Source organism: Melitaea cinxia, chromosome 16 (genome assembly GCF_905220565.1).
Source record: "Melitaea cinxia chromosome 16, ilMelCinx1.1, whole genome shotgun sequence".
In the NCBI taxonomy this organism is placed as follows: domain Eukaryota; kingdom Metazoa; phylum Arthropoda; class Insecta; order Lepidoptera; family Nymphalidae; genus Melitaea; species Melitaea cinxia.
This window is the reverse complement of record NC_059409.1, coordinates 2,517,792-2,533,420: the sequence shown is the minus strand read 5'-3', so window position 1 is coordinate 2,533,420 and position 15,629 is coordinate 2,517,792. Positions and strand designations below refer to the sequence as shown.

At 34.5% G+C, this 15,629-nt stretch overlaps 1 protein-coding gene across 1 annotated transcript; it reads right to left on the bottom strand.

Annotated features, from left to right (window-relative positions):
• Positions 1 to 884: 884 nt before the first annotated feature.
• LOC123661196 lies at positions 885 to 4,661 on the bottom strand. Its single transcript, XM_045596182.1, has 2 exons — positions 3,069 to 4,661; positions 885 to 2,042 (listed from the first exon to the last, which is right to left on the bottom strand). The coding sequence occupies exons 1-2, from the start codon at positions 4,659 to 4,661 to the stop codon at positions 885 to 887; spliced, it is 2,751 nt and encodes a 916-aa protein (XP_045452138.1).
• Between the last annotated feature and the right edge of the window lie 10,968 nt (positions 4,662 to 15,629).

The window sequence follows — 15,629 nt, the reverse complement described above, 5'->3', positions numbered from 1 at the left end:
TTCCTCAGGGTTTAGGTGGTCTGTACGTAAGCGTGAAATTACGTCTTGTGTTCGAGTCGTTAATTGTTGAGTACTCGTGCACTCAGCGTTAAATAAATCTGCGTGGGCCGGCCGGTCGAGCGAGAATATGATATCATTTGATGTCGGATTTTCTATTTCTAAGTAGCAACGATTATTTTTTACGGAAGTAATGCATTCGTGGATGATACAGTTACACAGCACTTGTTCTTTAATAAAAGCATCACCTTCTATAATATTGACGGGAACACGGACAATTTTAGAAGTTCCCGCGGGGATGATGTCTTCGTATAAATTTACATTACACGAATTATACATTTTGATAGGGTTTGACGCATTTTTTGTTAATAATTTTCCTTCTTTTAGGTCTATGCGAGCTTCCCAATTGCTTAACAAATCTAAACCTATTAGCCCGTCAAAGTAGTCATGAAAACGATATACAAATAACTTGATACTGTTGACGTCATTAAATTCTGTGAAACATGGCAAAGTAATCGAATAATCATTTCTAGTGGTCGCGTGTATGTTTGTTACTTCGAACGGATCGAAATTTAATGGATAGTCTGCGAAGTATCTTTCTACAGCCTCGGGACTGATGAAAGATTGATTAGCACCGGTATCTATTAAAAATTTTAACGGAGGATTCGTTATCTGTATATATGGAAGTTGTCTTTGAGTCTGAAGATTTAACTCTATTTTGGTTTTTGTAATGTCGAAACCTCGTGAAAATCCTGCTGGTCTTGGTCAACGGTGGCTATTTGGTTTTGAGAGTCACAGGAATTATCGTCAGAAGTCATATCAAAATTATTAAAGTCATAGGAAAATCCGGGGGCAAGCTCAGTATTGTAATAGTCTGTATAGTAATTTTACTCCGGTTGATAATAGCTGTAATACGAGTCGTCATATGTTGCACATTCATTGATATTCATTTCCCTCGGTTTAAAATAATTCGATGGCTGTGGATTATTATTTAAAGGTAAATTTTTTGGTGTGAAACGTTGAACACCACTCATAGGTTGAGGACCTTGAGGTGGATTATTTCGGGGTGGTAGTCTAAAGATGTTACTACGGGGGTTATAATTAGGTGGAGGTGCAGCGAACATTCTTTGTGTGTTAGTTGGCATGCGTGATTGATGCTGTCCGGGTATAGGGAATTTAAAAGGTTGCGGTGGGGGTCCCGTAGGGCGCTGACTCATTGGGGCTGGCCAATTAGGTATAGCGGTATTATGCGGTCTTGCAGGAGTAAAAGCCATTGGGGGTAATGTAGAAGGTACTTTAGGGGTTAAAGGTACTTTTTGGGAGTCACGTTGTTGTAAATACATAACGTTCAACTCCTCTTGAACGAATTCAAGAGCTTTCTCTATAGTGTCTGGGCGCATGCATCGTATGCGGGAACCTAGCGGCTCTTTTAATCCACGTACATATGCCTGCATCGTAACTTTCTTGTAAAGATCTCGTTTTGCCTGAATTGTGGTCGGTATAGTTTCATGTAAAGTCACGTAAGTCATAATGGTGCTAAATAAAGTTTGGCAATGATTATAAAACTCTTGTGGCGTCCGGTTGCCTTGAATTGCTATGGAGAGGTCATTATATAAAGCGGTTTCATCACGCTGATCTGAGAAATTATTAATGAGGGCTGTTCTTATGCCTAGCCAGTTTTCGGGTATACCATTAGAATTAATAGTACATGCAGCGGTCCCAGTTATTTTATTTAGAATTCCATTAATTAAACAAAGATTTGAAAACTCGCTACCGGGTGTATTGCTAAGGTATTGTGCAGCCAAGGAGTCACAGATTTTAATAAACCGAGTGAGGATGTTAGGGTTTCCGTCAAATTCCGGGACAAGACGAAGGGCCTTGAAAATTTCGTCTGGGTTGTATTGCGTCATTATTAAACTATTTAATTCTAAACTTTCTAATTCTAAATTATCTAACTGTACGATATCTCTATTATTATCTGCTAATTGTCTGCGGGCCTGGCGCGATTCAGGCTCCCGCGAACTAGAGGCTCTGGGATGATAAATCTTGAAGTTTAAGATTTAAAGGAGCAACACGAGAATAGTTCAAGTGTACTTACATATACAGCATTTCTGGTTTTCTCCGTGAGTCGATTTTCGGATTCTTCCTCTGGTCTGCAGCAGGTCCGTAGATTCAGGATATCCGGAACGGTGCTTGATAGCCACCCGGGTGACTCGCGACGCGATTATCGATATGAGATATGGTCTTGAAGTCTCCCGCGAATATCCTACCGACTGCGCCAATTACGTTTGCGACAGACAGAAGATCGAAAAAAAACCGAAATTACTTTTAAACTAACTTTATTAATATTTTAATTAAAACAATTAAACCTATAAACGATGATTCCACTTCGATGTGGGAATATGGAATGATCGCTTTTACAAAAAATAATTATTAGAGCTAAATCCGTGAGAACATTACGCCGTTGCTGCATTGACACTTTTACTCAGTAAATAATATAGAATGAAATGCAACGTAGACAATCCCCATATCATAGTACTACGTAATTTGCGTAAAATTATAAATATAAAAAAATGTAACACAATTACTTTTGATATGTTATCGATATTTTTTGAGACAATTTAAATTAATAAGATTTAAAGTAGAAGTTATTTATTATTGTCGTGTTAGGCTTAACATTACTCAGGTTTTATTTCTTTTAAAAAATAAGACATTATGAAACACTGAAAATAATAGGTACTCATATGATATTTATATTAAGAAATATATTCGTGAAGAAAATAAGTTTAATAAAGTGTTTTATTAAACCTATTTTCTTATATTAAATATTAATTAATAATTATATATGTATATATTGTTTTCTAATGTTTACGCGAATTTTACTCATTTAATAAAACACTTTTTTCGGATTTTATCGCGGTTTATTGTTAACTTTTGATTCCCGACGTTTCGGATACTTTACAGCAACCATGGTCACGGGAGGACTGAGGTGTCAGACGTCCCAACGTTACAAAGTTATTCGAAACTACCCGACATACATCAATATCTTATATAGTCCTATCTACGCAGAATGTGCTAATTGAGTCTTTAATCTGTGGTGAATTATGCTTGGTTTTTGATTTAATTATATTAATAATGGGGTCCCAAGCAGGTGGTAATTGCCAGCCATCTTCTCTATTGAAATTTGGATGTTTTTTAATTTCAATAGCCTCACGGATCATCCTTGGTTGGAATCGGTGTTCTTTTGCGAGGATCTGTGGTTTATCGAATCTAATATAATGGCTAGCTGTGTCTAGACTGTGTTCACAGATTGCGGACTTAGTATAGCGACGATGTTTTAAGTCAGCTATATGTTCCTTAACGCGAGTTTTGATCGATCGTTTTGTTTGTCCTATATAAGAGAGACCACAGTCACAATCAAGCTTGTATACTCCTGCATCTTGTAAGGGTATATGACACTTGACAGATGGTAAAAATTGACTTATCGTTTTTGGCGGCTTGAAAAAAGTTTTTATAGAAGCTCGCTTTAAGATGAAGCCAATCTTGTCAGTGACCCCTTTCATAAAAGGTAGCACAGCAGGTACTCGTTCGACGGTGGCTGGTTTCACACGTTCACTGCGATGAGGACGCGGTACCCGAAGCTTGTTGTCTCGCAGTACTTGCTTGACATGTTGAAGTTCGGTCTCCAGGTGTCGCTCATCGCAGATCCCTCGTGCTCTCTGAAACAAAGATTTACCCACGGTAGCTAACTGTGTAGGATGATGGTGTGATTCGCCGTTTAAGTACCTATCCGTATGGGTATGCTTTGTATACACTGTATGGCTTAAGGTATTGTTGGGATTACGGATGACTAATACATCTAAGAAAGCTAAAGATTTATTTGCCTCCAACTCCATTGTGAATTGAATTTTGGAATTTATGGAGTTAAGATGTTGTAAGAATATGGATACTTTATCAGATGGTAATATTGTGAAAGTATCATCTACATACCGTTTGTAGAACCTGGGTGTTATGGGCGAGGTACGCAGAGCAGTTTCCTCGAAGTCCTCCATAAATATGTCGGCAACAACGGGGGATACTGGTGAACCCATCGCTACGCCATCTACTTGCTTGTAGAACTGATTATTCCACAACATGTAGCCAGATGTAAGGCAATGCTTGAGAAGGTCAGCATATTCTATCGGCATGTCATTTTCCTTCAGCTTTCTTGACACAATACTAATGCAATCTTCAACCGGTAAGCATGTAAAGAGTGATTGCACATCAAAACTAACCATAGTTTCATTGTCACTGAGATGTAGATGTTTGATCTCATTAACAAAGTGGTACGAATCCCGTGTATGTGCTCTGGTTTGTCCACGCAGTGGCGAAAGTACATGGGCAACATGTTTAGCCAGTCTGTAGGTTGGTGAGTCGATCTGGCTGACAATTGGACGGAGTGGAGCATCAGCCTTGTGTATTTTTGGCAAACCATACAGCTTAGGTGGTTTTGGACAAGAAGGAATCAAAGATTTGACGTCTAGATTCAACGACTCGGAGTACTTTTTGATTAGATTAGTAGTAATTTTCAAAACCTTGTTAGTTGGATCGGCTTTGATATTTGTGTAAGTGCTTTCATCCGATAATAGTTGTTGAATTTTATCATTGTAATCTGACGTATCCATCACAACCGTTGCATTACCCTTATCCGCACGAAGAACCGTTAAACGGCGAATCACACCATCATCCTACACAGTTAGCTACCGTGGGTAAATCTTTGTTTCAGAGAGCACGAGGGATCTGCGATGAGCGACACCTGGAGACCGAACTTCAACATGTCAAGCAAGTACTGCGAGACAACAAGCTTCGGGTACCGCGTCCTCATCGCAGTGAACGTATGAAACCAGCCACCGTCGAACGAGTACCTGCTGTGCTACCTTTTATGAAAGGGGTCACTGACAAGATTGGCTTCATCTTAAAGCGAGCTTCTATAAAAACTTTTTTCAAGCCGCCAAAAACGATAAGTCAATTTTTACCATCTGTCAAGTGTCATATACCCTTACAAGATGCAGGAGTATACAAGCTTGATTGTGACTGTGGTCTCTCTTATATAGGACAAACAAAACGATCGATCAAAACTCGCGTTAAGGAACATATAGCTGACTTAAAACATCGTCGCTATACTAAGTCCGCAATCTGTGAACACAGTCTAGACACAGCTAGCCATTATATTAGATTCGATAAACCACAGATCCTCGCAAAAGAACACCGATTCCAACCAAGGATGATCCGTGAGGCTATTGAAATTAAAAAACATCCAAATTTCAATAGAGAAGATGGCTGGCAATTACCACCTGCTTGGGACCCCATTATTAATATAATTAAATCAAAAACCAAGCATAATTCACCACAGATTAAAGACTCAATTAGCACATTCTGCGTAGATAGGACTATATAAGATATTGATGTATGTCGGGTAGTTTCGAATAACTTTGTAACGTTGGGACGTCTGACACCTCAGTCCTCCCGTGACCATGGTTGCTGTAAAGTATCCGAAACGTCGGGAATCAAAAGTTAACAATAAACCGCGATAAAATCCGAAAAAAGTGTTTTATTAAATATATATGTATATAATTGATTTTGTATCGATATTCCAAAAAAAAAACAATTCTCAAAATGAAAACAAATGCGATTTCAAAACAGGTATATTTTAAATGTCGAAGACAAATGCCACTATTCTTCTCTAGGGATGAAACAGATTTTTCGATCAAGTAACATAATTACATCAACGCGCTCGCATACCCTGTTTAACCCTTTACATAACCCATGCCTTGGTAACATTATACATCACCGTACTTAGCTTTGATCGACGAAAATAATTATTTACAAACTCGGATTTGTTTAAAAAACTTGTATATCAACCTCTTTTTTATGCTTCAGTCTGTAATATTCCACTGCTGGACATAGGCCTCTTTCTCTAGGAGAAGGATTGGAGCTATCGTTACTATAACAACCAGGACCGACGAGATTACGTGCTCTCCGATGCACGATCGGAAACAAGGACAGAAATTTAAACCGGAAAGAAATATTTGTACCCACATACAGTCGATGTTTAGGCGACTACATGCGCCACTACACCAGAACGATTGTTACATCACAGCGGTTGTTTATACTCTTTTTTAACCTTTTCATAGACACCATCATTAAAAAATCCAAAACTATTTAAATAATTGATAGTCAAAATTTCTTCTCTCTTTATCTCACAGCCAGTTACGTTTCGTATATCTAAAACACAGTGCAGCCTTTTTGTACAGGCCTATTGCTAAAGAAGTATTACTTCAGTCGTGTAGTCTAAAGCACGCTTTTTATTTTTTGGTTACAACTGGGTTGTCAACAAGCGTACTGTTCACCTGTACTCCGCGGTTACCGTAGCTTATAGAACCTGGAACAACAAATGTATCGCAAACGCGTTGCCGACCCTACCGACAATGACCCCAGGAGCTATAATAATTGCACGCAGCTTGTGAATTCATTACCAAGACAGCTAATAACAAATATTACGATCTTACAGCTGTCAATTTGCGTATTCCTATACATATATCTCTATGTATAAGAGATTTCCACCACTATATTGACTCATCACGATATCTTTGGAACCATAAGGCTTAGAGACTTGGAATTTGGTGGGAATATTCCTTATATATATAGGCATAGGCAATTTTTGTATATACAGTCACAATCACGGTATGCCATAGTCTAACAGGTACCGGGCATTGGATTTTTTCGTTCTTAAGACGTAGGCATCATTTTTGAAATTCTTTGGCAAAAATGTACATTATACAGCTGACAATAAGCACGATAAGCATATTATTTTTTTTAGGTTTAATATCTCCGTATAGATCAATATAAAATATCTATGAATATTGTACATTATAAATATGCGAACATACAAAGGCTTTCAGAAACATGTATAAAATGACGTGAATCTAATATGACAATTTTGTGCCGTCCGCTTCCGGCGAAAAATGTGTTCAATGCTACAAGACAAAATATAAAAGAAATTTAGAATTACATTTGTTGCTTTGTATTAGAAATTTCCAAGATTATAATTAATATTGGAAACTGTCTTTTTTTGCTTGACTTGAGTTTTAATATTTTTCGTATTTCACCAACTCTCTAATAATTCATTTACATGTTTCATGTATTTCGTAGTGTAGTATATTATTTGTTCATAATCTACTACATAAAATAAACATATATAGAATTCAAAAAAGGTGGGTTTTAATAATTATATTTTGCTTCATAATTTAACTAATGAGCACTCACGCAAATGTGTATATTGCCTTGGTGGTTTTGTAAATGTATGCTGCTGATCTGACTATCCTCTCAAGAATAGTTGCTAGTAAATCAAACGCAATTCAAGGTTTTTCTGCTGAATATGAAATTATTTCTCTGATATAAAATTAAAATTCATAAAAATATATTAAAAAATGAATGAACAAGATGACCACAACAAAGTACAGATAAAAAAAAATCCTGTGTTCTTTAACATAGCATTTTAAAATTAGGTACTAAAGGCGTAGGTGTAATAGGCTTTTTTGCGTACTATTTATGCTAATACACATAATTATGTATATAAACATAGAAACCCGAATTAAAACTAGTAACGTTTAAGGACGTTTGCATTTCACGGTAGCTGTAAATTTTAAACCGCATCTGAAAGACTCACCGGAGCGTGATAGGGGATTTTGTGCACTTGTGCTATCCGGTCAAAGGCCTACTGTGACTTACTGAGAGATTTACAGTTACGTGCAGGAACAATAAAGATATTTTTGATCGTATTACTCTTGAACATAGGCTTCTTACTTTTATATTGGAGAGATATAGGTTTTTAACAAATCTAGTGTTGATTTTAATAAGCGTGTTCGAGGGACTTATATGCCCTGAAAAATTTTGTGTGGTTTAGGTACAAGGACAAACTTTTTTGTTGTATGTTGAGTTAAATGAATTTAATTTAATTTACGAATACTATTTATAATATATTATATAATTAACTTTTTTTAGTTATAATAGTTATTGTTATTTTCTTATGCCATTTTTAAATGTGCCATAAAGTATTAAATAAATAAACTTTGAAACTATAAGGTAATTTTGTCTAAGCGAGAGTTCTAAGTGGTAATTGATCCTGTTATCGCCGATGTTAATTGAACTATATGGCAACAATGTACCAGACGGGTCTTAAATATTTTTACTAATATTTTAATATATTTTTAACCGTTATATATAACTATGTTACTTTAAAATTGTAAACCATAATTTAATTTGTAACCAATAAGTTTCTTAACATATTTTAAATTAAAAATAGGCAGTATTTCATTAAATCGTAAATTTTCCTAATTACCTAAATCTACAATTAGATCGGCAACATTAGATCAATTGGGTAAAACGAGTTCGTTTTGTACTAGTATCGTTATCTTAAACGACAGAACCCCTAAAGACCTCGTATTAGTTGAAATAGTGTGTTCGAAGCTATTAAGGGCATTGTTGGTTAAGTTAATTACAGTGCCACGTTTCAATATTGGACGAGGATATATATTTTTTTAAATCGTCCATTTTCTTTGCGGAATTTATCCGAGGATTTTTAACTAGAGATATCTGCGAAGAAATCACTAATGAGATTAGTTTCGTGTACTTTAACTTTCTTAAAGGAAAGATCGTTTGATTTAAAACTAGATTGTGGGAAGATTTTTCTGAATTTATTTTTTCGCTGTATTAAAGACTTTTTTACGTCGTTTAATCTTTAAGTTATTAATACCAAAATCGTTGCTGTAATTTCTGTTAATGGTATTTTTAGTAAAAAGTAGTTGCGTACGTCACTACTCTTGTATTAATATTCATATTTACTGTTTAGCTCCTACAGCACAATCTTAATATATATAAATCTCGTGTCACAATGTTTGTCCTCAATGGACTCCTAAACTACTTAACCGATTTTAGTCAAATTTGCACACCGTGTACAGTTTGATCCAACTTAAAAGATAGGCTATATTTTATTTTGATATATTATGTTATTATTATATTTCAGAAAAAAATAAGGTGATACGAAGTTCGCCAGGTCAGCTAGTGTGATGTAAAATAGACTATTACAATATTCGATAAACAAGCTTTCTATAAACATACCAACGATCTGCTTAAGTGTGTCAATACCTGAATTAATAAAAATAAATCGACAAGATGTAATAATATACTAGAAGTGCTCATGACTTCGTCCACGTGGAATTTAACAAAAAATTTTGTTCAGTTCTCAGAGTTATAAAATAAATAAATTTCTAAAACAAAAGTAGCCTAAGTTACTCTTTACTACATCAGTTATCCACCAGTAAAAGTCCCGTTGAAATCGGTCCAGCCGTTTCAGAGATTAGCCGGAACGAACAAACAGACAGACAGAAAGACAGACAGACAGACAAAAATTGTAAAAAATGTTATTTTGGTATAAGTAACGTGTACACATCCACGCATATACAATACGCATATAGTAAAAATGGTTTTTTTTAATATTACTAACAGACACTCCAATTTTATTTATTGGTATAGATAATCATACTGCATCAAGACTAATAATTATTTTCTTTATCTCTTCGTATAAAAGTCGATATATTCACAAAAAAACGGTGGTACGAAATTAACCGGCTTGATAGAATGTTGTATATATATAGGTATATATTTTGAATCAAAACCTCTGCTTAAAAACCGTATTCAAGGATTAAAGCAATTTGAACTGATGCCAAATTATACTGGATCATTAAAATAAACTTCGTCTTTTAAAAAAAATAAGAATTTTTAAAGCGTAATCAGTGCTGGTCAATAAAATGAATTAAAATATGAAATTCACTTCAGCCTACCGCAGTCCACTGCTGGACATAGGCTTCCCCAAGTTCGCGCCAGACATAATGGCATGAACTCGTATGTTTTGCCCATACTCACCACGCTGGGCTAGCGGGTTGGTGACCGCAGGGCTGGCTTTATCGCACCGATGACGCTACTGCCCGTCTTCGGCCTGTGTATTTGAAAGCCAGCAGTTGGATGGTTATCCCGCCATCGGGCGGCTTTATAAGTTCCAAGGTGGTAGTGGAACTATCCCTTAATTGCCTCTTACGATACCCACGGGAAGAGAAAGAGGGAATATATTCTTTATTACCGTCCCCACACAGCACAAATATGAAATTAGCTTAATAAATTTATTTTTAAAATTTAATACAGAAGGTGTTATTCAGTTATATCGATATACTTTCCAAATACAATTCTTGTTATATAAAATATCTTTCAAATCACTTCGACCTAGTCGATATCTCCGATGTGAATTTTTATTATCTATTCCAATAAATTTTACCAGAAAAAAAGCTAAAGGTTGTTCTTAAGTTATTGGACAAATTTGATATTTCTTTTTGTGCAGTCTTTTGTGATAACGGGCATTGATAGCTAAATATAATTTTGATTTTAGTGATTTTTTTTTTATTCTTCACTTCAAAGACAATAGTCGTGATTGTACTTGCATAAGAAGTTTTTTTTTATTAATTACTATTAAATAGGTATCTGTAATTGAGGCAGTTGCAATTTTTTTAACCGACTTCCAAAAAAGGAGGAGGTTCTCAATTCGACTTTTTTTTTTTTTTTTTTTTTTTTATGTTACATCAGAACTTTTGACCGGGTAGACCGATTTCGACAAATTTTGTTTTAATCGAAAGGTGGTGTGTGCCAATTGGTTCCATTTAAATTTATTTGAGATCTAACAACTACTTTTCGAGTTATATCTAATAATGCGTTTTTACTTGACGCTTGTTTCGTCGACCTACGTTGTATTATACCGCATAACTTTCTACTGGAGGTACCGATTTTGATAATTCTTTTTTTGTTGGAAAGGGGATATCCCTAGTTTAGTACCGTGATAAGGAAACCAGGATCTGATGATGGGATCCCAGAGAAATCGAGGGAAACTCTCGAAAATCCGTAATAACTTTTTACTGGGTGTACCGATTTTGATAATTTTTAATTTAATCGAAAGCTGATGTTTATCATGTGGTCACATATAAATTTTATTGAGATCTGATAACTACTTTTTGAGTAATCTTTGATAACGCGTAGTTGCTTGACTATGTTTTCGTCGATCTACGTTGTACTACTTGTCGATGTAATTGAAGTCGGTTTTTTTTTTCGTTTGCGAGCAAACACAATTATTTAACAACAATTCCATCATTGCGTTCTTTTGAAACAAGGTGACAAATACAAGATAAATAAATCGAGAGAATTAATCGTATAAGAATATTCGCTGATTTACATACTATTATTTTTGGAAAGTTGCAACATTAGCAAAACAATTTTTTTTTTTTACGAAATACGAAGTTTTGGCAGCCATTGTTTATGTAAAATGAATATAGCTTGTAGGCAGAGCTGTTGATATTGAGCTGTGATCTTCTGTAAGGTCGAGGTTCCCAGTTAGGCTGCTCCAGGTTTTGAGTAGGTTATTTCTTACTCGCTTTTCGTCAGTTAAAATTAATTTGACTTATAAAGTCAAGTTTATACATCAAGATCACTCTTACGTTCTATTTATATCATTTATGTATATGTTATTTTAGTAAACAAAGCTTGCGATATTAGCCACCTAAAATATTTGGCAAAGTCTCATCGAAGTAGAAGCAGAATAGGTTTATAAGATCAAAACGAGATTGTCTATCCTACCTATCCTTCGAGGATAGAAAATGTTTGTAATTTATTTGTACCATTTGTTGCCATAACTTTGATGGTTTCGCGAATATTTTAGGTTAGAGGGAAAAGCGTGTGACGTCCTGATCCTAGTCGATTCCTCTCTTGATAGAGCTTAGTGGGATTCGAGAAATCTGTTTTTTTTTTAACCTTAATTCTTATATTATTAAGTAAATCTTATTTTTGAAGTGTTTTACGTCTTTGTTTTCTAATGCGAGAGATTTACTGTGTAATTTCTTTTTTCAAATACTTAAGTATACTATCATCATCATCATTACAGCCTATACAGTCCACTGCTGGACATAGGCCTCCACAAGTTTACGCCAAACATAACGTGAACTCATGTGTTTTGCCCATAGTCACCACGCTGGGCAGGCGGGTTGGTGACCGCAGTACTGGCTTTGTCGCACCGAAGACGCTGCTGCCCGTTTTCGGCCTGTGTATTTCAAAGCCAGCAGTTTGATGGTTATCCCGCCACCGGTCGGCTTTTTAAGTTCCAAGGTGGTAGTGAAACTGTGATGTCCCTTAGTCGCCTCTTACTACACCCACGGGAAGAGAGGGGGTGGCTAAATTCTTTAGTACCGTAGCCACACAGTACACTATACTTAATATAAATGATTTAATATCGATAGTGTATCAGATTGTTTGGTATGTTCTTATCGCTTTTCCCCAATTAATCAAAGAGTAGTTTTTTCCTACTTTAAACTTTTTAAATATTTCATTTTTACCTTCTAATCCATCACCAGTGTCTTGATTAGTAAAGATTTACACTTTTTCAACAACTGCCTGTTTTTAAAATGTCTTACACTTTATTGGCGTACGTTTATATACGTGTAAATAACTATATATATAGATATATTTTATTTAATTATGTTTACATAAATATTTAAAACTCACTAACTTGAATAAAAAGCCAATTAATATTTTAAACAAAACGTAAAATTAGAATAAAACGTAAAATCCCGAAACTCGTGATATATTATATAAAAAAAAATGTGCCGTTTCTTAAATTCTTAATCACGTCGCATTTAGTGACCCTTTTTACGTTCATAAGGACCTGTTCACATCAAACAATGCCAGGCATACTTACTTGGCATTCTAGACTTCACTTCCGTGCTTAGAAACATTCGAGTCAACTTGACGCTAGCTTTTAGAGCTACGTAAAAATAAAAGGGAACTTGACCAGATTGGCCTATTAAGGTCAGAGCGTGGGGCTAATGTCGTTTACTATATACCCTCCATTTAAATAGGTTAACCTTCAAAAAAATGTAAAGCTGGAATTTGAAATATAAATAAAAATTTTATCCTTTGATATATTATTCAAGTAATGATTTTTTATTAGATCTACTTTAATGGGATGTAATAATAATAAATAATACTTTATTTTTTTCCAAATAAAAATATTTACATTTTGTATATATTTAATTTAGGACGCTACTGGTGCCATACTAGGAAAACCTGTGTTACGGAATGCAAACTTATTATGAGTGAACTGTAATATTATATAAATGTATACAAAAAAGATACAAACTTGATTTGCTAAACGTACTCGAGGTTGAGGACACTATCGTTTGATGTTCGTTATTTTTTACTAAAAGTAAAAATGGTTTATTAGGTGCTCAGGATACCAAGCAGACCAATGGTTCTACATAGACATTTAAGTAAACAGAGAACCCACAAAACATTCACCCTTTTTTTTTCATATGACATACACACACGACCGTCTGTTCCTATGGTAAGCAACTTAATGCTTGTGTTATAGATAACAGCCGACTGCTATAACTATATATATATATATATATATATATATATATATATATATATATAATACATATATAAATACAAATACTATATTACACCCAGACTCGGGCGGGAATCGAACCCGCAACCCGCGGCTCACAAAGCAGGGCCACTACAAACTGCGCCAACAAGCTAGTCAAAACAGAAGAAAGACTCAGAATCAGATCAGAAGAAATATATATAATTATAAATTTATGCAAAAAAATTATTTATGTTGTTTAGTTTTGTTTAATGTGTTGCATATACCTATAATGACGTATCTGTTATACTCAATGACATAAGTACATTTTTTTTATATTGTGGATTGTGTGTAAAAGATTTAAATGTGACCCATCAACATTAAAAGAACGTTTATCAGCACTACATCAGAATAGCAGAAACAAATTCAAAGTGCTTTAAATAACATGAATAGTTATAATAGTATATTGTGAGTCATATAACAAGATCAACTAAGTGAAACGGAAAATCAAATTAAATGCAATGAGCAAAACGCTCGCGTTAATGCAGCGTTTGCTGAGAATATACATTTTGAAATGGTCGATCAGTTCTATTAGACTTAGTTACACTATGACTAGACGTACAGTGCCTTTAGACTCGAAAATAAGTCTGATATATTTTTCATTACAATAACGTCTAAATAGTACTTATTTCAAGCAGTGTTGTGTTCCTGTGGTGAATAAGGTGACCAGAGCTCTTGAGGATTGGGAGTAGGGTCGAAAACGCGGTTGCGATGCTTTTGGGGTTACAAGTGTCTAAAAGCTGCGGTAGTTGATTGTCATTAGGTGAGCCGTATGCTTGTTTGCCGACCTAGTTACATATAAAAAGTAATTTTCTGTCTGACGGAAATCAATATTCGTCTACATTTTTCCATTTACATTACCAGTATGATCTCACCCTAACGTAAGTCATCAACGCGCTTCCGACTGTTTTCTAGCCTAATGTACTATATTTTTTATGAAGCAACTTTACGAGATAAACGTGTGACAGAAAGTTACTGATATAACTCCATACTAGGACTTCATTCCGTGAGCATATTATGAATGAACTAAAATGAGACGTATTTTTTTTATTATTATTACCGTTTATAAAATTTACAATACATAAAACAATAAAAAATAGATAGAAATAATGTAAATATCTCACAGCTGGGAAACTGTTCTACTGTACAGGAGATAAGAAAGAGCTTAACTTTTTAATTCAATCTAGAGCGAAGGTTTTATATTATCTTCAATGTATGATGAGGTGACTTAAAATATTTACAAAAAAAAAAAACAAAAAAAAAATTAAAATCGTAAAAGTCGAAAAGCATTCATTGATTTGATTAATTCAGGCTATAATATTCCACTACTGGGCATAGTTTAGTATAATCAAGTTTTTGGCTTTGTTGGTCAGACATAACTAAAAATTTAGTAATTAGTTTAAAGCAAGAGTAGAGTTAATGCTTAAAATGTTTTGTGGTAAATTCTAAGTTGTTAGTTGTAGTACTTGTCGAGCTATTCATAAGTGTTAAAAATGAAATACACACACGTTCACTTAACTCGTATATTTAAACCTAAACTCCTAAAATATTTAATCAGAGGTCTCTTAAGTACATCTGTAAAATAATCTTGACAGCGCCATTTTATAAACGGCACACCGCCACCTATTAGTCAACGAAGGAACTAAATACATTAGTCTGACTCGGACGCACAACGCCATCTATTAGTAGATAAGGGAACTGAATACAATATTCTTTGTATCAAATCAATATTAATCTTTTACTCATAAGTATTAATATCACTTCACTTCACTTTACCGTCGTACGCAGCTTCATTTTATCATTCTTAAAGCTGTCTCAAAAGTCTCATAAAATTTCTTATCTGCATCGTAAATTCCTCAAGGTCACAAAAACAGTCTGTCTACGATTCCAATCTTTTGTGATTATTATGCGTAAATTGATTTACTTAATTCTATATTACATTTTATAATGTAATTGTATATCTGCTTACTCCGAAGTGAATCGAATTTTTAGTAATAAGCTTTTAAAAATATAAGAGTGTGTTCTTATTTTACTGAGACATTGGCATGTTTTCGAGTAATTTTATTTTTTAGTT